The following is a 25266-nucleotide window of genomic DNA, read 5'->3' on the forward strand; positions in this document are numbered from 1 at the left end:
TATGACGTCTTTTTGTCCCGAATGTACAAAGAGACAGCAGCAAAATTAGGCCTGTGCAAATATTCGATAATTTCGAATATTCAGTCAAATAGTAAATGTTCGAATCGAACCAAATGTTTGGTATTCAAAATCTTGAAATATTCGTCCCGAGAGAATAACGTTTCTGTAACTCTCCCTTCGTAGTCCGGGATCACAACGACGCACGCGCCTAATCGAAGTCCCGACTCCGCGTCGCATGCCAGCGCTACCGCACATATTGTGGAACCGGTCTGCACATGCTCGCGGCAACAGACGCGAGCAGGCGGAAGCATACTGCCCAGATCTGTAATTGCCAGATGTCTGCAGCTGCGCTGCCCGCGGTGTGAACGCGCCGTAACCGCGCTCGGTGGCGTGCATCAGTAGAGAGATTTAGCATAGCGCGGTCCGTTTCCGTGCGCCACTATTGCGCACGCGCTGATTGGTCCCGACGGAGCAAGGGCGCGAACAGCTGGCCGGTGCCTGGCACCTTGTGACATCCTCAGGACACTTTGCGCATGCGCAGGGGCTCCCCGCGGAATCGGATTGCACTCTAATTGGAGGGCGCGCGGTTCCCTTGATCTTCGCGGAGCAAGTGAGACTGCAGGTGTCGCAGCCGCTCTTCTCCCCGTGAAATTCGCGAATCAAGCACGACGCGAGCATGAGAGGAAGCTAGCACGAGGCACATTGTGACGGAGGCGGCACTGGGCAAACAGTTTGTACGATTAGCAGGCATATACTCCATCCCATAACTAATTTGCAGCACTACCTCCTCAGCCAATCGGGAGATCATGTTAGACGTGTTCTTCCGTGCCTAGCCACCTGCATGTCGTCTGCTCGCATTAAACGCAAGCATTTTGCTAAACGCAAGCTAAAGGGAAGCAATGTACGCTAAACACAAGCATTTTGCCTCACGTTACACCACTGGTCACGTTCGTAGCTTTAGTTCAGCGCATGAAAATGGAGACAGAACGATATGATGAGCCTAGTGGCGTCATCTGGCGGTTAGCATGGAAAGCATTTTTGCCAACAAACTGATGCTTCCCTTTAGGGCTAAATGTGACAGAATCGTCACTCTTAATAGAAAAAATTAAGTGAATCTATCATTCATACGCTTTATTATAGGCGACATTAGTCAAAGCGAAAGCCAGGTGTCCAAATTATGGCCAGTGAAGGTACTGAAGACGGCAGCAACAACGCCGAATTCAGTCCGAGGCGAGAGGTCCTGCTTCGAAGGGCGCAGCCATTTTGTAAACGACATTTTAAAGCACGTACGCAAAACTCGGGAAATAGCGGAAATAGCGCCAGCGCGAATGATACGAGCACGAGAGTTGCTCCTGTATCCTAAAGTACTAAGCACTGCGAACACATCTGCAACGTAGCAAGCGAGCGGTGGCGTGCACTCTGTATACGTCGTTGTCGTCGTGATCTGTCAATCACATGGTACACACCTCAAGCAGTGAGTGGTGGCCATAAATAAATCCCATCTGCCATAAACAGATCTGCATGAATGCATTTCCCATACTTCCACATACTGATTTGTTTGGATGATACAAATTTTGGATGAAACAAATATTTGTATCATCGAGATTCTACTGCATATCTTGCTTTCTAAGGCAAGCATAATGCAAGGACAGCTGTCAATTTTCCCACATAAAAGCTAAGCCTGTCAAGTACTGTCAAGAAGCATGGGGGCAAATTCCAAGCCTTCACAATGGCCCAAACTGCATGCCAAGCAAATCAAATATGATGCCTACAGAGCTAAACACAATGTATCCTGAATTAACTGGGACTGCAAACCTTATTTTTTTTCCTTTGAACGATACCAGAAAAGTGACAGACTTTCTAAACATTTCTATAAGTGAAAGTTGCCATGGTAAAGCAGGCTTTACAGCAGAAGCACGTTCTCTAGCACACGTAAAATAGAAATACTAATTTACAGATTTGTCACCACTCATGCATACTGTTGAAAATAAAAAGGAATAACAACATGTGTTCCACTTGCAACAGTGCCACCTACATGTCACTACACAAATGAGGTTTTGGTTAAAAAGGCTCCGAAAGGGGATCTCAATAATGTTGCGATATGTCTAGAATGATAAAGGGTGCCGCTTCACACATATCCTCCAGCCAGAATTTTTTAATGCGTTTTGTGGACGCTGACTTATCTGATGTTAAAATTTGAATTGCTGCGTTTTCACGCCTTTCTCTCTTTCCTCTGGTCACTTTTGCACACTGAAATCTCGGCGCTCCCCCACCAGCCCCACCCACTCGGCCCCTGCGCTGGCTGCCGACGCATGCGGGATACTCCAGGGGGTGGAACTTCCAGCCGTAGCCATGGTAGCTGCGTGACGTCAGAAAGAGTTGGCATGGCGAACCAATGATTGCCCTCCGCTGCTGACATAATGAATGCTGCATGACACGTTGCGCGCAGATTCGGGCGAAAGCCTGGCACCGCTGGTCGCCCCGAGGCATAGAAGCGCGAATTTTTAAAAATATATTGTAAATGATCGGCTTGCTTTTGAGGTCTTGTACACGGCATGAACGCTCATTGGCCTATACTCTACATAATGCAAGCGCATTATAGCCAACCTCAAACATCTTTTTCAGAGACCCTTTAAAGCTGTCCACAGCCTTTGGCTTAATGAAGAAATATAACCTGCATAAAATTGACTTGTGGTGTTTAACGCCCCAAAGCGACCTATGCATTATCAGGAACGCCATAGTGGAGGGCTCCGGATTAATTTAGACCACCTGGAGTTTTTTAACATGCAATGACATTACACAGAATAGGGTGACTTTTGCATTTCATCTTCATCGAAACACAGCCACCATGGCTGGGATTAAAGCTGGGTTCTCCCAATCAGTAGCGAAGCACCGCAAACCACAAGCCACCAAATTAAAATTTGGATAAAAAGCAAAATAAAAAAATCAGCTGCTTCAATTGGCAGTTAACAAATTTACGCTTCCTTGAATTAATGCTAAATGTAAGCATTGCTTTCGACTGTGATGTGAAAAGCTGAAATACAAAACCACCAGCACCATTTTTAATATCGCAATAATGAAATGCAGTTCTAGGCTTCTTTGCTTCACATGATTCTATTAACTAAGAAGCTCACACAGCTTGGCAAACAGACTGATGCCTAACATCCAGTGATTGAAAGAAAGTTCAATTTCTTCCTAAATGTGCTGAAAAACTCCAACTACTAATTCATCTGGAATCCTCAGAAAGAGAATCCAAGGCAAAAAAAAAAAAATTTCTTACTTCAGGTGACGGTTCAGCTCCTCAATGTAATTTTTTTGGTCCAACACTGCTGTCATACTTGCTGGTTCCACACTGTAAAGAAGGAGTCAGATGAGAAAGAATACACTACAAGTCAACGATGCAGCTTTTTTTTTTTTACTCTCCTCAAAGGTACCTAACTACACTTAGCCAAAAACTTTGCCATCACTAACTTGTACAGAGCTATCCAAGAAGCATTTCCCACTTCAACATTTCAAGAGAGTCCCCAGCAAGGATGTTTCAAAACTGTTAATGTAATGTAGCTAGTTGCAGGAATCTTAAGGAAATGAACTCAGCCTCCCTGCTTACTGTTACCTTCTTCCTGAATGATTGCCCTAATCTCAGTGCAAGAGGCTTCTGCACATTTTCTGAAAGGTGTGAGAGCACACAGGCTGCTGCACATTTTGAAAGTTGTGAACACACGTCAAAGCCATTAGCCACACTGGCGCTACTTTAATTGTGCATGTGTTTTTGCTACACCATGATCTCAAATCTTGGTTACTCTGACTTTGTATGCTCTGTATCCGTGAACACTGCCAACTCTCACACAGTTTCTTACAGTCAATGCAAGCCACTTATACTGTTTATGCCACAATGCCCTCGTTACACAGCTACTAAGTGTACACAAATGACTGTTTGAACCTGAAGACTCCCTGTGATACATTAAACGGTAATATTTGGACATAATCATGTGTTCCAGATATTGTGCACATTTCCTCACAATGTCCAAACCTGTTCAGGGCCCTTAACAATTGACTCTTTAGGGTGTTTTGCAACAGTTTTTCCACTGCCTCCTACTGCTCTCCAAAGGGCAACTCTCATTCACTGGCAAGACAAATGGGAGAAATAATTATAGAAATCAGCCCATGTAAAAGAAGGTTAATCCACATATAAAACGCTAGGCACTAATAGACCAAGGGGTCAGAAAAAATAACACTGCACAAGCCCATTTCATCACTTAGTGCCAAAGTGGCTGCCACCAATCAGTACCCTGTCTTGTACACATGCAATGGAAGCTAGCATGCTATGGGTGCCTTGCCAAAGTAAAGCAGCTTCAGTGAAATGGTATAGATGCACTTTGTAACGGTGTCGTCATTTTAAGTTCATCTGTACTGGGCGCGAGCTCAGCCACTGGAGCGAATGGCGCTAGTGTGGACTTTGTGCCACAAGGGGGATCGTGTGACTCCTTTTGCCTGCGGACCAGAGGGTGCTGCAAAGAATCTCTGCTCTTTAAAAGACACAGGTCGCACTATTCTGTTTATTTTTTCAGGTTAGCAAACTCCTGCACTGCGCATTGCGATCATCTGTTGTCATGGTAATGGCAGCGCATTCTTGACGAGTCTGTCACAACGGTTTATTAGTGCCTCAGTGCCCAAATCATGTGATAGAGCTCTGTGCCAGCTACAATTTTGATTCAAAAGATAGAAAACTGTGAGAATCATGGTTACTTACGCAGGCAAAAAAAGCACTGCAAAAAAAGCAAGTTCATACTAAGGTGTGAGCAACAATCATTTCAGTAAGCAAGATTATGTTCATGTGTCACTAAACTGCTTGGTAAGTAGCAGCCGACGCTGAAGGCATAGGCTGAAACATGACTCCACAGTTTAAGCATTTAAGACATCCAAGAACTGGCCAGTTTAAGCCATCCAAGAACTGGCAATATCCCCACTATCCTACTCGCCTACTTTAAATTAGTTCAAGCGTGCAATCGAGCAGCACTGCATCCGCTGGCACAAACCGAAACCAACTGACCTTAATTTGATTTTTACTGTACATATATGGCTTGGCATTCTGCACAGCTTGGCATTCTGCACAGCTCAGCATCTACCACATAGAAATTCCTTTTTTGCCTAGGTTTAGTGATCTGGTGGCCATCGCTTACCTCTAGTTATTAGTGCAACAGCTTTGGTGTTGTCCGTAATGGTAACAACACATGTGCTGAATGAGAGCTGGGAAATGTTGGTCGGTGCACAGTTTTGGCAGCAGATAAAACTTGCCGTGTTATTTTGCGACAGCTCGTTCTCTCAGCAGGAATGCTTTGTCGCCAAAAAAAAGTAGATTTAATGCCTCAGATGAACTGTAAACGGGACAGCAAAGATGTAAACATGAAAGCTAAATGGCCTGAGATATATTGAAAAGCAGGACAGCGACACACATGATCACTCTTCCAGCACCACGCAGGCACTGCTGAGAGGTGGCACCACGGTATGCACTCACACCCAACAGGCAGTTCGAGTGGAGCAGGTGTGAACATAAAATGGCTCCTGATATACTTTAGATGCAAATAGGACCGGGAGGCTTACATTTTAATTTTTTAGCCTCTCATCTCCCCTTAGAGGCTCTTATCTACACCCTTTTCTCTTTTTTTTCTTCTTTTGTTTTCTCTTCTGTTTTTTCAGCAGGCCTTTCTTTTCTTTTACTGTCATCATGGCATTTTCAGAATACATAGCAATTCCAAAAAGAGATCGAAGTGGGGTGGCAAATTGTGCCCCCGCAGTTATTTGTATCCTTTTTATGTGGTTCTAGTGCTTCTCCATCCTTTTCCTCTGCAAGATGCTGCTCATGAGTTGTTTTGTGGGTTCATTTGCAGAGCATGCAACAGCCACTGCACCAGTCAATGCACTAGCCAATGCAGCAGCCAATGATATTTAACCATGTCCCAGCCTCTGACGATAACTTCCATTAAATTTCTACATAACCAGCTCAAAACATCTACTTCTGATGTAGATTAAAATATTAAAGACAAAAATTTCAGCACTAAGGCTGAGTGTCAAGGCATTGCCATGTCATACACTATAGACAAACTAAACATAAAACTACATGCTTTATATGTGACACAGGGCCCCTTTGAAGGCATTGTTCCTGACAAGGGTTGCTCTGTGCAGAAATAATGACGGCAGTATCCTGGTCATGCCAAAGGCAGTGTGCACCACATCCCAACTGCATTACTGTGTATATTACTAAAAATCATGAGCAATTTTACTAACACAGTAATTATCATTCAAACATGACACATTAATATAACCTCAATTATTTAGGCTTCTTTCCTTGACTTGATCATGACGAAATCCCATGAACAACAAACATGGATTTGTTTATCTTTTCATAACGCTATGCTCTGTAATAACAAAACCGATTGCTATACCCTCAGCAGGCCTGTATTAACAAAGGCCTATTGTTCACATGAAAAATAAAAGGGCCTCAATCACAATCCTACTAACTAGCGTGGCACCAGACTTTTAGCTTTCACTGACAGATGCAGGGTCTATCCGAATTTCCAATACAAAATCGGACCAAAATCTGAGTAGGAGCCAAGGCATTATTATAGAAATACAAAGAAACAATCACAGGCAAGACAGCAACTCACCCTTCTTCAGATGAATCAGTGTGAGCATTTTCCCGAAGGTAAAGGCCAAAGTCAATGACTCCTTGCTAGAATTGGCAAAAGGAAAATAGCTGCAAATGCGAATCTTGGAAGCCAGGTGTCAGATACAAAAATGATTACACACGCAGCTGCGTATTCACTATTTAATCCCTGGTTACACAAGACAATACACGGCACTGCAAATTATTTTCAAGATGAAAAGACACTCCACAATTATACAACAATAATAACCATAAAATATAACACATCTCAAAAATAATTTTAACCTCTCTGCTATTTAAAAATACATTACATTTAGAAAAATATGAAGCAGTTGAGAATTCTTGGCAATACAGACGAATAGTACTTTAACTGACCAATTATACAATGCAATGTTCAGTTTATCAAGTGGATTTGAACAAGGAAAAACCCTGATAATTGGAACCTTCAAAACAGTTATTTGAGCAAGGCTATCCAGTAGCATAGAAAGCTTCTAGCAAAACCCTTCTGCAAAGGCAAGCCCTATTCTTTGCTTGCTACCTCAGTAGCACGCATAGATGGAGAAAAATAACAAAAACAAAAGGAGAAAAGGTGATATGATTCAGCGGTGTTTTCTGCCAGCAATGTGGTTCATTTGATTCCCTCAGAGACATCCAGAACTCATGATCAATCTAAAAAAGAATGACATGTGTCCTACTCTGTGGTGCAGGATAAGTGATGTTTTAAATGTCAGAAATATAAAATAATGGTAATATAAATATACAATCTTACAAATAATATAGAAACATAAACTAATGGTAAACTAAGCCACATAATAATAGTTCCTTATTACCATGGTGCAAAGCACACAAGAACCAGAGATGGGCGATTAGAATACCAAGAAAATACCAAGCTCGCTGCTAGTAATCTGTACTGCAAAGCACAAGGGGACCAGAGGAGAAGAATAGGGCAACTGGTCATGTGACGATTCCCCAAGGAAGCAGACACCAAGGCCACCGCAGGCGCCTTCTCAGCAGCACCCAGCTGCACGGGGGAAAGGGAAAAGATAATAAACACTCCCCCGCTTTTAAAGGAGAGGGGCCAGTCTGACTCCCGCCAGCAACATGTACTGTCGGTTTACGGGGCGCTCTTCCCGCGCCCTCCTCAGGGCACGTCGGTGACCCGTTTCAGCATTCGCTTCTAAGCTCACCCCCTTACAATACTATAACAATTCTGGCGACGAGGTAAAAGTTTTCCGGCATCGCATCATCTGCAACCATGCCAACCTACGGAGCATTGGAGCCATTCCACGGGGAAGGAGGAGCCTGGACGGAGTACTTGGAGCGAGTCAAGCTGTTCTTCGACGCCAACAGCATTCCAGAGGAGAAGAAAAGGTCCGTGTTCCTGACATGCTGCGGGTCCAGTACCTACTCCTTACTACGGAGCCTGCGGACGCCTAAAACTCCAGATCAAGTCTCTATCGACGAGATATTGTCTGTGCTTTCGGGTCACTACATTCCGAAGCCTTCCGTGGTGGTCTGCCGCTTCAGATTCAATAGTCGCTCTCGCCAACCGGAGAAATCAGTTAGCGACTACACCGCATCACTGAAAAAGCTTTCAGCAAATTGTGAGTACAGCACCTTCCTTCTTGACATGCTGCGGGACAGACTCGTTTGCAGCATTAATGACGCGTCAATGCAACGACACCTGCTTGAAGAGCCAAACTTGACGTTCAAGTCGGCAGTCAAGCTTCTAATTGCAATGGAGACGGCTAAAAGAGACTCAAGCATGTTGATGCAAGCTCACGGCATGACCGAAGCGCAGACAGTTCACAGTGCGATGAGCAAGCAAATAAAACAGACGATAAGTTGTTATTGCTGTGAAGAGCCGCACTACGCAACAGTATGCCAGCACGCCAAATCCCGGTGCAACGCATGCAGCAAGATCGGGCATCTGGCCAGAGTATGCCGCTCAAAGGCTGCCGACACGAAGCAAAAGAACGTGTCAAGGAAGCACAGTACGCAAAGGCAAACAAAGCAGCCAGTTCACAGCCTTGAGGACAGTGGAAATCTTCCTGAAATCCAGTCACAGGTCTACGGGACGTGGCAGATGAACAGCGAGAAAACAATTCCTCCGTTTGTAGCAGTTTTGCAAGTTGCAGGCAGGCCTCTTAGAATAGAGCTAGACACGGGGGCCAGTGTCTCCGTAACAGGGAAGACCGCATTCCAACAGCGGTTTCCCGAGCTCGCAGTAGACCCATCAGACGTAATTCTAAAGAGTTATTGCGGAAGACTGACACTTGTTAGGGGCAAGGTTACCGTTTCAGTCCAGTTCGGACGAAGAGAGGCAACACTGTCCTTGTTTGTAGCTCCGGACCAGTGCCCAACCCCTCTCGGACGAAACTGGATCAGTGCACTTCAGCTCGACCTAAACGACGTCAGATCCGTCGACTCACTTACGTGCGTTGACGAGCTGCTGACTTACTACAAAGAAGTATTTTCAGACAGACTAGGAACATTCAAAGGTGTGAAAGCCAAAATTGTTGTCAAGGAAGATTCACCTCCAAAATTCTTCAAACCACGAACGATTCCTTTTGCATTGCAAGACAAAGTTGCAGAAGAATTGCAAAGAATGCAACGAGAAGGGGTACTTACACCCGTCAGAACGTCTGAGTGGGCAGCCCCAATTGTTCCTGTGCTCAAGCAAGACAGCCACGTGCACATATGTGGCGACTTCAAGGTCACAATTAACGGTGCCACAGTGCTGGAATAATATCCTGTGCCGCGAGTCGAGGACCTCTGGGCGAAACTTTCAGATGGCAAAAAGTTTATGAGGCTGGACCTTAAAGACGCTTACCAGCAGGTAGAACTTGACACGAGCTCACAGAAGCTAGTGACCCTCAATACACCTCAGGGCCTCTTCCAGTACACCAGACTACCTTTCGGAATAGCTTCAGTGCCGGCCATATTCCAGAGAGAAATGGAAAATTTGCTACAAATGCGCCATGTCACCGTGTACTTTGATGACATCTTGGTAACTGGATTGGACGACGCAGATCACTTGAGTAACGTAGCCAGAGTACTACAGCGTCTACATGAAGCAGGCCTCAAGCTCAAGCTACAGAAGTGTTCATTTATAGCGACAGAAGTTGAGTACCTGGGCCATGTCATAAATGCGGACGGACTGAGGCCAACACCAAAGAAAATAGAAGCTGTCGTGAATGCTCCATGTCCCAAGGACGTCAAGCAACTTCAAAGCCACCTTGGACTCATTCATTTCTACAAGCGTTTTCTGCCTAACCTTTCGACAGTTCTCCGGCCCTTGAATCTGCTACTTACAAAAGAAACTCCATGGAAGTGGACAAGCGTAGAGGAGCAAGCTTTCAGAAAAAAGCAAAGCTCTCCTGACTTCTGCGCCGGTACTACATCATTTCGATTCTTCCAAGCAAATCGTTCTCAGTTGCGACGCTTCACCGTACGGAATCGGAGCTGTTCTCGCACACTGAGATGAAACAGGGGAACGTCCCATTGCCTTCACATCGAGAAGCCTTCTTCCAGCAGAAAAGAATTAGTCAGCTGGACAAAGAAGCCCTTGCCTTAATTTTCGGCGTATCGAAGTTTCATAAGTATCTCTGGGGCCAAGATTTTGAAGTGGTGACTGATCACAAACCACTTCTGGGACTTCTTGGACAGGACAAGCCTATTCCTGACAGATCATCACCGAGAATGATACGCTGGGAAATTACCCTGTCAGCGTACAAGTATACGCTTATGTACCGCCCTGGCACCAGCATCAGCAACGCCGACGCGCTGAGCCGACTACCGCTTCCTACAGAGCCAGGCACAGTACCAAAGCCTGCTGATATCTTCATGCTTGAAAGTACATATCCTCGACTTCTTTCACCATCCGCCATCGCAAAAGCTACAGATCGTGATCCTGTTATGTCACGCCTACGACTGGCGCTCCTTACTGGTGAAGAGCTGCCAAGAGGAACTGATTGGACACTATTTCAGAAGAACCGTACAGAGTTTAGTGTTCATGAGAACTGCGTCCTGCGAGGAACACGAGTCATCGTTCCTAAAGAACTACAAGAAGAAGTTCTTGACCTCCTTCATGAAACTCACCCAGGTGTGGAAAAGATGAAAGCAGTCGCACGGAGTCATATTTGGTGGGAAGGACTAGACAGCAGCATCACACAGAAAGTTCAACTTTGCAAAATCTGTCAAGAACACCAGAGAATGGGATGGAAAGCACAGTCTAATCCGTGGACGTTTCCGAAGAAACCATGGTCTAGACTGCATGCCGACTTTGGTGGTCCATTTCAAGGACACTACTTTTTCGTCCCAGTCGATGCCTACTCTAAATGGGTAGAGGTGGTTCCCGTTCATGCACCTTCAGCGGATGCCACAATTCAATGCCTGCAAACCATATTTTCCACACATGGCATTCCAGACATCATTGCCTCCGGCAACGGCACCGCATTCACCAGTGAGAAGTACACTGACTTCCTGAGCAAGAACGGCATTCGGCGAATCCTGATCCCGCCATACCACCCAGCTTCGAACGGAGCAGCGGAACGCGTCGTGCAAACAATTAAGGGGAAACTCAAGAAAGCGGCGCCTGGAGATTTCCAAAGAAATATCGACAGGATCCTGCTTTCCTACAGAACAACGCCGCACGCATTTACTGGGTTCCCTCCCGCTGAGCTCCTCATGGGCAGGCAGCTGCAAATGCCCATTCAGCGAATGCACACCGGCCTAAGGGCGCATGCGGACTTCAAGCAATTGAAGCAAAAGATGCGCTGCGACAGTAACGCACGCAAAAGCTGTTTGCCTTCGCCCGGCAAGCCCGTCTTTGTTAGAAACTTCCGACCAGGCACAGCTTGGATCACCGGAACGGTTCGCCATCCCACAAGTTCTTCGTCGCTTCAAATAAAACTCGAAGACGGAATGCTGTGGAACAGGCACGCGGGCCACGTGCGACCGCGAAGGACGCCCGGCGTTCTCTCAGACGACGAGTAGCCTCCTCCTGCACTAGCAGCGACAACGGACACGGAACAGCTGTCCCCACCTCGCTGCTCATTAAGCACCGAGCCGTCTACAACAGCATCGGCGCGGCAACAGCAGTCAAGTGCGGCCCCTTTACACCCCCAGCTTCGCCTTCTACCCGGGTCCGAAAGCCTGTTATCTACTACGGACTGTAGAGGCGTAAACAAGACACGGCTCGTCCCCAGTGCTGTGCAGCAGGCTTCACAACAAAGGGAGGGGTGTGACGATTCCCCAAGGCAGCAGACACCAAGGACACCGCAGGCGCCTTCTCAGCGACACCCAGCTGCATGGGGGAAAGGGAAAAGACAATAAACGCTCCCCCGCTTTTCAAGGAGAGGGGCCAGTCTGACTCCCGCCAGCAACGTGTACTGTCGGTTTAAGAGGCGCTCTTCCCGCGCCCTCCTCAGGGCACGTCGGTGACCCGTTTCGGCATTCGCTTCTAAGCTCACCCCCTTACAATACTATAACAGGTCAAAACATTTATTTATATATAAAGTACTTATATTCAAGTATCACCATCAGGTTATGTGGCCTATGGCTCAGGACGCCCACCGATAAATGTGTAAAATATATACTGTGAAAGCAATACTAGCATCATAATGCGAAAAAGGTGGCATCTGCCTATCTGTAGCCTCGGAGAGTGAAACCTCCTCCCATCAGATGCATCACCCATCAGCCACCTCCCCACTGCACCCCCCCTAGATTCCACCCTCGATCCACCTCCCCACCCCACTTCCACCCACCTTCACCTTTCAGACGCCTCATCCACCACCCACCCAACTCAACCCTCCAAAAGTTCCACCCGCCGCCAGCCCACCTACCTTCACCCTCCACAAGGCATACAAGAACCCATTAGAAGAAGCCCATGCAGCAGCAGAATGAAAAAGCGATGGCAAAATCGAATTCAAAGATGCAGTGGGAAAGCCAGCTTCCCTCCAAAAGCACCAGCCACCTCCCCAATCCCCAAAAGCACTGCCTGCCACCCACTTATCACCACCCACCTTTATTCCCCAGAAAAATTATGTTGTATGTGTGAAGTGTCGACTTAGCATAAAAACATTTATCAGAGTAAAATCATCAAAGTAATCATCAAGGGTAAATCAAACTGCTTTCATTGAACTGCCTCATCATATGTCCAATTGTCCCATTAATCTTTTATCAGAAGACTTCCGACACTTTTGGCTGAAATATCTACTTTGCGGCAGAATGAAGGTACAGCCATCACAAAATAGGCACTAGTTCTCTACAATTACAAAACATGAACTGAGGACGCCAAATGAACTTAATTAGAATCATTCTCACTTGCAGATCAGAACATATCAATCACACAATTCTTATCTGTTCTGAAGAATTTGTTTTAGAAAAAAACATTTTTCCTCTATATTTGTCTAAACTAGGTAGAATAAGCAAACAGAACACAGGACATAAATGCCAGTATAGCACACCAGCTGGCTTTCTGAAAATGTTAGGTGGATACCTGGTTGGCTGCAAAAGGGAAAGATACACACCTTGCAACAATGTAACATGAGTAGGTTGCAAGATATAGCAGTAAGCAACTACATGTGTCAAAGAAAGGCAAAGCCTAGAAGAACAATATATTTGCATTTCCTTTCCTTGTTTCATCAGCCCTCTTCCCTAAGGTGGACTTCAGACTTAGATGCTGTGGTCAATATAGCTTTACAACAGCTTGTTTCCCACAACTAATGCCACCGATAAAAAATAACATTCCCCTTAGCTTTCCTTAGTTTCAAATACTGTTGGCTTCGTTTGTTATAATTGCCTCATCCACAACCATAGCCACTCGGTGGCTCCTCATAACAAAGTTCTTGTGGGACGTATGTTTCTTTAGAAGGGAATAAAGATCAGCACTGGCCATCGCTCCGCCCTTGTCTTTCCTGTTTCACTTGGGACTTGCCCCATTAAAGCCTGTCATATATAACATGTTGCACACAAGTTGCTATGTGATAATATCCTTTCAGGTCTATCATCTCTCCTATTCTCATCTGCTCATAGCATAGCAAGTTTCTCAGTTCAGGCAGCCCTGATGCCATAGGTAATATAAGAAGGCTCTCGTACAGCTGCTGTTTTCCACTTTCAACCATGTTCCATGTGGCCCTTGTGGTGTAACAAGTCATACCACGTCCACTATGGTTGGGAGTGCCAATGGTGAACAACTTCTCAAGGTTAGGCTACAGCTAGCATTAATATATACCTTCAAAGTAGAGGGCAAGATAGCTACCATCGTAACTCTGTTTATAAAGCAACATATGCAACACGCAGTGGTAAGTGAGTTTTGCTCCCATTAATGGCATGTGGTAATCTTGCTTTCTACACCCGTTAAAATTATCTCTTATCAAAAATTATTACTTGATTTCCTCCTACAATAAACCAAAATGATAATAACTTTGCTTCTTTTATGTATGCAATGTGCTTCTAACACACAAATGGATGAGTCAACAGCATCATGTGAGAAGCATGACTGATGTGCACACCTGTGAGTCAAGGTCCTCTTCCTTAACACAGAGATTACAATCAATCACATTCAGTCCAACCAGAAGGCCCCCAATCACAACAGCTTCTTCAGACAGGATCAAGGCATCATCCTCATAGAAGTCCCTAAGAAAAATTTCACTCTTGAAGTTGTGCACACAAAATTAGTAGTGTAGCAAAATAGGAACATTTAACCGCTATTAGTGCAGCAAAGTAGGAACACTGAACTGCTTAATTTGACTACAACCAAAAACATCAAATTCAAACACTCATAAAGAATGCTGAGGCATCCGTTTTGCAATCACACAGCACTGACCATATGTGATATACAGTCACCAACCTTATTGAGATGCAGAACAGGCTCTATAGTTTAAAGGCCAACTCCAGGGGATTTTAGAACATTTTTAGTCGATAATCCCTTCAAATTCCTTGGAGTCCCCTCACTCCAGCACAAAAAAAAAACATTTTCAAAAATTCCAAGTAGAAGTATTTAAAAAGAGCAAAAACCAAGAAAAACAAAACTGGATTTTGACCAAACGATGATATCACAACAGACCGTCCTATGAGATGACGGGTACTCTCACAAAACCTATCGTGTGCACGCTGATTGGCTAAACTGGAGACTACAAGCGAGAACTCGGGTCATTATTTGTCTGAAATGACCAAAAGCCAGCCCGAAATTTTGTCCTTCAGCACATGCAGAGCGAATATCAACATCGGTGTGTCCAGTGACGTCATACATGCAAAGTTGCCAGTAGAAATCACCCGAATTGAGGTCACGAAAAGGGAAATTCTAAAATTTGTTTGCACAGCAACAACATACCGCTAAGCTGTGAAATTTGGCACAAAGGACCAGAAAACTATGGAGAACGTATTACGAAAGTTTCAGTAAAATAAGACCAGCTAAAAAAATGCCGGAGTTGGCCTTTAATATTCACAATATTAGAGAGATTTAGTACAGCGTTAGCATGGTAGCGGATCTAAGGGCAATTACGTTAGCATGCCTCAAACAACTCATTCCCATGAACAGTTTTAGTATAACGTTCTGAAAATGCTAAATGCAATCTGCTTGACATGGAGGAGAAAGCCCTTCTAAAATGCCGCTAACTTTAATATCATATTTCGGAGTCTTTTAAGCCAATTATTGCAGCAGTGCTTATTTCGCCAGAAAAATGGTCCAGAAATTGAAATAAGTGAAATAAGATATGTAAACCAGTGGCACCATCTAGTCAACACAATGCTAAGCACAAACTGTTCAATCAAGAATAGGTATTTCCCATCACATGACGTGTAATGCTCAAAAAACTTCTGTAAACTTAATATAAACTATTGTGTTAGATTATTTAAGTACATATAACACCGTGACAAAGCCCAAAATCTATTTTTGTTTCGTTCCGGACGTTTGTGTTACGTTCCGGGGAGTTGCAGATGGTTCCAGCACAGCTTGTGGTCCCATTAGACTTGAGCGCGCCAGAATTGAGAGCGTATCTCATAACTGCGCTGAATTGCAGCTTAAACTTTAACGCCGAAACAAGGTACGTCATAGCAAAAAGCAACGACACCAGCAGTTTCTGGTAAACATGCTGACCAGAATCTCAAGGACTGCTGAATCAGCTGAAGCGGGCGGCTCTCGCTTGGAAGGACGCCTCCATGTTTTCATGCCAAGGGCGCAACTGCCGCAACGCTAACTTCTGATAATTGCGTGCATATGCCAACGCTATTTCCTCGTTAATGTTCTGTGCATGGGCACTCTGGACCCGCTATTCCACTATGCATGCAATCATGCAAAGCCCGCAATGCTAAAACTCTCTATTATTATCCATTCATTAATGCACCAACAGGCTTTCCGAATAAAATTAAGCAAAAAGAAAAACCTATACAGTGACGAACTCTACACTAATAGAACCCAATTTTGTTGTTAATAGTCACATGTCCAAGTCCTCAATATTCGACTGTGCCTCATAAATAATCAATAAAACTGAGCAAACAAACAGTTGGATAACTGATTCAATAACCCAGGTGTCAAGTAAAAGCTGTAGGCAGTGCTAAGAAACATCCAAATGAGGTGCTTCTGACAGGCCACGCTTTGCGAGATTCTTTATTTTATCCTGATGAAAATCCTATGAAAAGATAAATATACTATTTGGACAATAACATGAGCGCATGCAATGACTAAAGCCTCCTCAAACACACCAAAACATTGAACTGGCTCCATCACTGACAAGTTTCCCCTGAAATGGCATTATGCCTGTGCTGGACTATTTAGTTGCTGCTCGATTAGCATACATGATCAACTAAACAAACTTTTAAATGAAATTTTCCACAAGACACAACCTCCTTGGCCTACCTTGCTGAACAAGGATATAACTTAGAAACCTGACCACATCACTATTAACTTTATTAGAATTGGCATGAAAAGAAACACACGAGTTAGACAAGCACAAAAAGAGGAGGATACGAATTGGTTTGGTTTATGGGGGTTTAACGTCCCAAAGCAACTCAGGCTATGAGGGACGCTGTAGTAAAGGGCTCCGGAAATTTCAACCACCTGGGGTTCTTTAACATGCACTCACATCACACGGTACACGGGCCTCTAGAATTTCACCTCCGTCTAAACTCGACCGCCGCAGCCGGGATTGAACCCGAGTCTTTCAGGTCACTGAGTCACCACTGAGCCACCACGGTGACGCCGGAGGATAGGAATTAAGTCTGTACATGCATTGCATCAGCTAAAGGAGAAAATTCAAAGAAATTAAGCAGGTCACTTACCTAAGGAGCTCATCCTTTTTGTCAATAACTAAGCGAAAATAGTCGGCAAGCTTCTTCTGCATCAACGCAAGCCTCAGCCATGCTCGGGCTCTGCCCAACTGGCTCCTGTACGAAGTGGAACGATAAAGCATTAACACCAAATAATAAAGAATGCAGTGCAAAACCAGGAACATGCTCTTGCAAAAAGAAATAATGCTCATAACACATTTCAGCAGCACTTTTGTTTAAATTAGTCACCCCCCATTGCTGGAAGCACAGGGCTGGCACAAAAAAATGAGGATTACACAGTTCTGTGTTCTTGTTCTTGTAACTATAACAAGACATTTTCTTTTTATCGTGTGTGAATCTGGTTTTCCTTTTAACAGTTTACCTCACCTGCGCCAGATGATTAACAATTGATATTATCTTTCTGTTCCTGTCCTCACTTTTTTGCCTACCTCACATTTCCAAATGACAAAAAGGACCGCAGTTCCAAAATCTGTACACCTACAGCAAAATCAATTGCAGCAGAAACTCTTCTCCCTTCATCAAATATGTACCAACTAGCTCCAACTAGCTCAACTCTTCTTCCGTCGAGTTTTGTCAAGCAAGTTCTATCTAATCTTCAGAATCACCTTAATATGTATTTTCTAGACTCAAAAGACATCCGTATGTGCATCAACATTTCACTTGCGAAATGAAATGGCCATGTTGTAAAACTCAGAACATATACCCATGCATTCATCATGCACTCTGTCAAAAGCAGTGTCCAATTCAGAAATTTTGTCCAGTTCAAGCTACAGATAGTAGTTCGAGACTTATATGTTGAATGCATTAACTCTTTCCTTACCACGAAATACGCCATCGGTCATATATGACGAACGTTTTTAACCGGCCAGCAAAAATTCAAGTCTGTGCTTCTCGATAAGCTGCATCACATAGTTTGCTTCTATAACACCATCTCTTAGGCTTCATTTCGGTTTTTCATTTTCTAATGCAAGGAGGTGACGTGAAAAATTAAACTTTGACCGAACATAGTTCGCCGCTCGCAGATCATGACGTCGATTTCACCGTGCACTCCTCAAAGGCAAAAGGCCACACTGAGCACTTTTGGCGGTTCTTATGCTGTCTTTTCTTTTTTTTAAGAGCAGCAGTGGTGAGTTAGACAACCACTTGGAATGTAGTACAGCACTCATATTCGCTAACTTGAAAAGGCCACGGAAAGTGCAGTGTATTAGGTACGCAGTTGAAAATTACAAGAATGGTAGCTAAGAACATGTGCAACGTTTGGTATATTTTATTTTTTTTGTAATAAACTTCTGGCTCAGCACCTCAGCTGCTTATTTTTGTTTTGCTTGTATTCTTTTTTGTGTTACCAGCATATTTAACCAATAAATTTTCTAAAAGTTTTGCACACACAACTCTGGCGTTTTTTTTTTTTTTGTTCGGAAGTAGCGTACTTCTGTAGATAGTTGCATCGGGCAAACAAATTGTCGAAACGCCTCCTCTGAGCACTGTCACAAACCAATTCTACTGCCGCTTCCCCTGTGCTAGTGCCAAGAGCATACGACAGTGTAGTGAGCCCTATGCCGATGCCTAGAAAGCACTTATTGCAAAGGCCTAAAAAACATCCGATTATTCTATGTATTCGATCAGTGTTTGTTGAAAGTGAGCAAGGTTACAGGCATGCACACATTGACTTTCCTCCTTCGCACGGTGAATTATGAATGTGGTCGCACTAATAGCCACAGAATATGCTTTTTAATAATGATGAGGTATGGAGGCACAAAGACACAAGGACACAGCTGAGAAGTGGACAGTGCTTGCATCTCTGCACTTGCATACCTCACCATGACCTACCAACAGGCCCAAATTGCTACAATTCTGGGCTTTTTAATAGACAGTGAAAAATAATGCGGCAACATTTCAGCAGCGCAACATATTACTGCTTTGAAGATATCAGTTGATTCTGGCATTCCCGCAGCTACTGCCGGCACTGATATAAACTGGCGCGTGGGGTTTGTGATATGTTTATATGTAACAACGCACTAACATTCTGTTCTCTTTATTTGTTTCGTAGAACAACACATTAACATTCTGTTCTCTCAGAAAGCAGCATGAGCTCGCGAGACAGGTCCTCAAAAAACAGCGGCTTGTGCCACGAAGCTTCCCATGTAATAAGCGCGTCTATTTTTCCGCTACTAGACCACAGGGACATTAGCTCTACATATTAACGCAACAATACACGACATCTGTACCACAGCCGGATTTAAGAGTCTCTATACATTTGTACACAAGCTGCGCAGCAGCGGTTCACCCTGCACACCAATGTTGTTAACGACAGCTCCGAAGGCCAGGAATGGCAGCCGTCCTAATGGTGCCACCTGCTGTGGACAGAGTGAACTGCTCTCTGTAAACGGTATATAGCAGATCCCTGGTCAGATGCCAAAGCTCTCCCCTCCCACCAATGCATCCCCAGATTTCACCCATGCGTAAAAAAAGCACTACTGCTTGCACCTCTAGCATTCCAGTACTCTATGAAAAATGCAATTAACAATAAAAATGCTAGTTTAGTCAGCTGTTATAAAAATTCATCATGTAGAGCTGGTACAATTTTCCACCATGCACAAGCCACTTTTCTCAAACGCCGTAGCAAACCACAGAAGAGAAATGCCACAGAAACTGTGAAAGTGCCATGAATGCTCCTTTTAGAACTATGCTCATGACAAACAGCAAATCATCATTAGCAGACAATGTTTACAGTTATTTGCTCATTCAGCACAATGCTTAGAGAAAAAAGTTTTGCCCACAGCGTATAAGCTGCTAGAGTTGGCGGCCACTACAAAGACTACTGCCGATTGCAGCCAGAAATGTGAAAATATTTCATTAAATGCAAGCCCATAGCAACGCACCTAACTACACTCAATTGAGTCAGTATCCTAAACAAAATTTCTGGTAAAACTAAATTTGTAACTTGCAAGAGCTATAATCAGATCAGGAAGATGAATCAATAAGCTGATCGCTTTGCTGTTGCTCGCTATAGCATTACGTGATTATAATAAATTTCAATAGTGAGTCCTTATTAATAAACACTTTCTAGCCACAGTATAGAGAAGACTGCATGGTGTGAACATGCACAAGCAGCAATAAAAATAAAGCATGCCAGCAACTAACTTGACGGTTGGCAGATCTCGCACACTGGTCGTGATGTCAGCAGCTTCAGGCACAAACTTCTCAACTGCTTCAAGAACATTCCATAGTTCCTTCTTGGGTCCCAAAATGCCTTTTTTAGCTGCAGAAGTCACACAAGGGAACATTACTGTTCAAATCTCATTATACACAATCTGCCTCCCAGTCCATATACAAAGCAGAAATTTCAGCTGATGGACAGCAGCCCAGTTTCAGCGCTTGTGCAAGCTAATCAACAAGGATTACAACATTCCAGCACGATATAGAAGGTAATGAGGGAAGACAAAGCACCACAAGCAGAGCTCCCTGCTTTTCAAAATCATCAGAGGTCAGAACTCAGCACAAAGGTTTGAAGTGTGCAACACACTTATCTTTTGCAGGCACCCTGCATATCTAAACGCACCTCCAAACATGAATAGTGCAATGTTTGGTACACATCAACTTGACTTGTACAGAGCAAAAATTCCCCATAGTGACAGAAGATTTCTACATTGAAACATCTAGAATGTTGAACAAGTAGACATAAAAATGCAAATATCACGCAACATGCACCTGCATGAATATTAATCCGGTTTACGTCTCTGCAAAGGCAATCTAACCTCAGGACACGAGAACAAAAAGAAAGGGGGCCACACGACATTTATGCACCATATGCCATTTTATATCACAAATAAAAACCGTGCACCTTGATGTGCACAAAACATACCAAGTAAAAAAGATTAAAGGGGTACAGACACAAAAGTTTTTCAGTCAGCTTTTTTGCTTAGCAATCATGATTATGGGCCTAATCATGAAAATGAGCTTAGTGGCTTTGGTGACGTCACAGCAGTGGGGGCAGGTGAATCTTGATGTTACTCAATGTGGGCGGAAAATGCCAAGCAGCTCCTCAGACAACATCCAAAATAATATTAAATTATGCTCCACTCAACGCCTGCGACTGAAACTTGCTAGAAGGCATCTCCTGACACCCATGAAACAAATCATATCATTCGTTTGCATTCAAAATTTTGTGTCTGTACTCTTTTTAAGTGTGCTAAAACTGTATTAGGAAAAAAAAAAGTGGGATACTATACACACACCTAAAATGGTTTAACTGGAGGTCTTTAATGATGCCTCAGAAATGGATGTAAAATGTTACAAATAAATCAGCAGCCTAATGAAATATAATTAGAGCACTCAGTAAGAAGTTGAGCCCTTACCGATATTCAGCTAGAAACACCCATTACAATGGTGTCACAAAAATGCCAATTTCTTTGAGCAACTAAAGAGCTCACCTACTAGGTCATTTTCAATATTTAAGAAGACGAGGAAGCCATACTCACGCTTTAAGCCGTGTCTCAGAACATGCTCAAGCAGTATAAAGAAATGCTGCAAAGGAGGATGGTCCGAGTCGAGCATACGCCCAAACTTGAGAGATGATTCTATGAGCTCTTTCACAACAAGTTTTGTCAAGTTGAGCAGGTTGGAGCGCTCTATAGCCACAGGATCTCGATCTGGAGTTTAAGCAGACATGAGCAACATCGAAAAGCACACACAAGACAAAAACCAAAAGGCTGTTTGCAAGCAAACTTCGTTGTGTTTTACATGGTCAGCACAGAAAACAAAATAAAGTTCAATAAACAGCTAGAAAATGAAATAGCAGACTCCTGGTGTCTACCAAACCAACCACTTAAAATCCCCCACTTATCTGTTTTTCCCTCTCCAGTTCAGTTAAAGCCACTGTCTAAAGGGTTTGAAAATGCCAAAAGTAAAAAGTAATGCACAGGAACACTGTATTACTGTGAACTGGAGCACATTCAAATACCTTTGCCAGTTTGAATGCAGGCATAATGAGGTAAAGTAAGAAGGCATCTGGATTTGCACCTATATAGCATCTATAGAGAAGCCACTTAGAATGAAAAATTCATGTCCATTCCCACTCTGGGCTAACAAGTGTTTCTATTTCTTACACCGAGTAACATTTACTAGCTTGTGCACAGAATGCAAATGAGAACAATACCAATACCCACCGTTCAATACAATACAACTGCTCAGCCTGTCCTGCCACTATAGTACAGTGCACATTGGGTGCTTGTATGACCGATTTTCCCTAAAACCAACTTTCATTTATTTCCTTCAGAGATCCCTAAACTTCTCAAGCAATTTTAACATTCCCAAATGATTTGTGGGTTTCCAAGCTGACATACACCCTATGACTGCCAATTTTGCATTATCAAACTATTAAATTGGCTCAGGTGACCTGCATATCAAACAAAAGTTGTGTTCTTTATTACAAACGAATAAAAAAGATAAAGCAGCTTATTTTAACGTGTGTTTAGTCTCTACATAATATTAATAAATGCCTAACAAAAGTCTTTCACATATACTGTGTCCAGTTTGCTAAAGCACCCTTTTTTTGCACACCCTCTTGTCCACAAAGCTAAAATTACAAACTTAAGCAAAGATCATATACACTGACATGAAAATAAAAATTCAAATGAAAAAGGCACAAAAGGCACAAAATGGAGATTTGCACAAGCATCTGTAATGTTCTCCCAGATGCCACGAAAGGCCAACTGTCAAAAGAAAGATTTTATGCTCACCACTTCGCTCAACACAATATTAAACATTACCTTAGGGTGAGAAACATCCCCATCCACAAAACTTCCTTTCACGTTCAAGAAGTACACTTTAATGGCGATGCCAAAGTCATTTAAAATCAAAGCTGGAAACTCTACTAAAAAATACAAGATACTGTGTGAGAAGTCTGCATATATTTTCTCCCAAAACATATTTGCTGTTTGCTTCACAAATGTTGATGTGTTTTAGTCAAGATCAACAAGCTACATTACAAAAACAATAGGCCTCACCAAGAACATAAAAAGAATTTCATATTTTTCATTGTAAACGTTCCAAAAGAGTTATAATTCTACAGCCCTCATAACTGCTAAGAAATACTAAAACGCAATAGCACATCCCATGGTAAGTAAAATAGAGAAGCAGTCTATACTGCGTAAACGACTCACAAGAGCTTGTGAATTATACATCAGCAGAACACAAAGTTGGACATGTTGGTACGATAGCATGGTGCACTACATTCAACAGGAAAAGTTTATCAAAAATGCCCAAAATATTGTCTGGAATAAGTGCAAAATGATGGTCAGCAAGCCATTAAAAGCATGACAAATCCAAGAATTTAATTTCATGAATGCCACCATGTAATGCGCTTTCAGAATCTTTACAGAAGTTTAGGTTTAACATTTATTACAAATTAATTACACCTATGTACATTCACATCCATTCAACACATATATTCCGAACCCTCCCAGCCGTCATACTTTGTCACCTTGCTCTACATCTTTACCACTAGGTACAGTTATGCATCTCCATGCCAATCACTACATCTGCATGACAGACAAGACACAGAAAAACAGCTAAGAAGTCTATTCACAATTCTGTTAACTTCTTAGAAATCACACAATGTCAGCTCACAGAAATAGTCTGAAAAAAATAATACAGTGAAGAGAACAAAATGTGACACTACAGAAGAAGGAGCACTGTCAGCTCTCACTATATAGGCGGAGTACTGTCATACACAGCTACTCACAAAAAAGGTATCTATTCAAACCAGTAATAAGCATGGTCCAGCAAAAGGTTATATCAGAAAAGCACATTCTTTCAGGAATGAACCAAAACTTCTGCACAGGGGTATAATCCAGAGCCAAGGCCATGCCCAAATGAAGCACAGACCCTCGAAGGTATATGGCGTTGTCACTGCAAGCGGCTTTTGAGTGTCGAACTGGACATCAGCTAGCTCCTTGAGGCACAGCCATTCCCCGTCAACCGAGACTCGGAAATTGCAGAGGTAGATTGTGTCCTTGGCCATCGGCCGGCTGGACGTGGCAGTGTTAAGGGTCTCAAGTGACCACAGAAAAAACAAATAGAAAGAAATAGCAGTGCACGAAAGTTAATTAGTCTAAAAATACTCACTTTCACCAATGCAATAAAAGTATCTATGTTCCTTATACAAATTCCAAGGCAGTAAGCAGAAGACAGCTAAAATTCTCAGCTGTTCATATGGAACAACTAGGGATTCAGAAAAACTTTTTTTTTCATTGTAGTTTTCAGATATGCAAATATGAACTCAGAAGTTAGAAACACATTCTTCACACCTGAGAATGACAACAGAACATTTCAGGCAGATTTTTGGCAGACAGGACATATCTGGCCTACCGAACTGCGCCAAAGGCCATTATTGAGTGTGGGCATAAATACAGCTTGCTTGCCAGACAATAAAATATACATGCGCAGAACAGTGTCAGCGGACAACCATATGGTTTAAATGTGTGAAAAGGAAAATGACAGTAGCACAGTGCATATTGTTCCATGAAACACAAGTTAAAAATATGAACTGAACAAAATTCATAAAGAAACTAAAGGTTTGAAAAAATTATTAATATTTTATAAGAGCTAAAAAACATAAATATGCTTCAGGACAATAGCAAGGTGGTCTCAGAATATATTTATGGTGTTCGCTCTGCTGCGAAATGCATGATGACAGTTGAAGGTGCACAATGTAAAAAAGAAATGTGCATGCTAGAAAAAAAAAGCTATGTCTCACATATGTGAGGAAAAAGTTGCATGCTTCACATGAAATGTGCAGTGCAGTACAGTGTTCAATATATGTTGAAAAAATATAAGATGACATGCTGAAAATCTAAAAACGTTTTTGTGATGCTCACGGATCTCACTTAGCTATTAAATTATTTTTCTTGCCGACCAAACAAATACAAACAACAGAAATCAAGGTGTATCACAAGTTGACATGAAAAGGCAGTTTTGAATGAGATACATATGGGTAGTCAGCATCAACCAATTTATAAAGCCGTAATCTTCACTACAGCACATTTAACAATTTATAAAACACTAATCAGCACATTACATAGTGTGCTGAGATTCTTGCAGACTATAGTCGGATACAACTTAAGTCTGCAGTGAAGCTCCGCCCACACTCAGGACCGGCGCACAGAATTCCTCCACGACAAAAATGTAGGCCGTTGTTAAAGCTTCTCTTGTCACCTAAACAAGAAGCTAACCATGAGAAAAAAGTTATAAGCTCTAGAATTTTGATACCTGGCTTGTTTAATAAAGTCAAATATTAAAAAGCTGAT

General features: G+C 43.0%; 1 protein-coding gene across 5 annotated transcripts in view; it reads right to left on the minus strand.

Annotated features, from left to right (window-relative positions):
- LOC144114513 (RUN and FYVE domain-containing protein 2) overlaps positions 1–25266 on the minus strand; it is a 72652-nt gene that overhangs the window by 44275 nt on the left and 3111 nt on the right. For 3 of the 5 annotated variants that reach the window (XM_077648308.1, XM_077648305.1, XM_077648306.1), the window contains exons 2-8: positions 23846–23988; positions 21439–21609; positions 20102–20219; positions 16949–17053; positions 14182–14305; positions 6666–6730; positions 3281–3352 (exon numbers count right to left, since the gene is read on the minus strand). In XM_077648308.1, the coding sequence (XP_077504434.1) occupies positions 3281–3352; positions 6666–6730; positions 14182–14305; positions 16949–17053; positions 20102–20219; positions 21439–21609; positions 23846–23988 (798 nt within the window). The remainder of the gene's footprint in view (positions 1–3280; positions 3353–6665; positions 6731–14181; positions 14306–16948; positions 17054–20101; positions 20220–21438; positions 21610–23845; positions 23989–25266) is intronic. The other 2 variants (XM_077648309.1, XM_077648307.1) reach the window with 1 other exon arrangement.

Source organism: Amblyomma americanum, chromosome 1 (genome assembly GCF_052857255.1).
Source record: "Amblyomma americanum isolate KBUSLIRL-KWMA chromosome 1, ASM5285725v1, whole genome shotgun sequence".
Classification (NCBI taxonomy): Eukaryota; Metazoa; Arthropoda; class Arachnida; order Ixodida; family Ixodidae; genus Amblyomma; species Amblyomma americanum.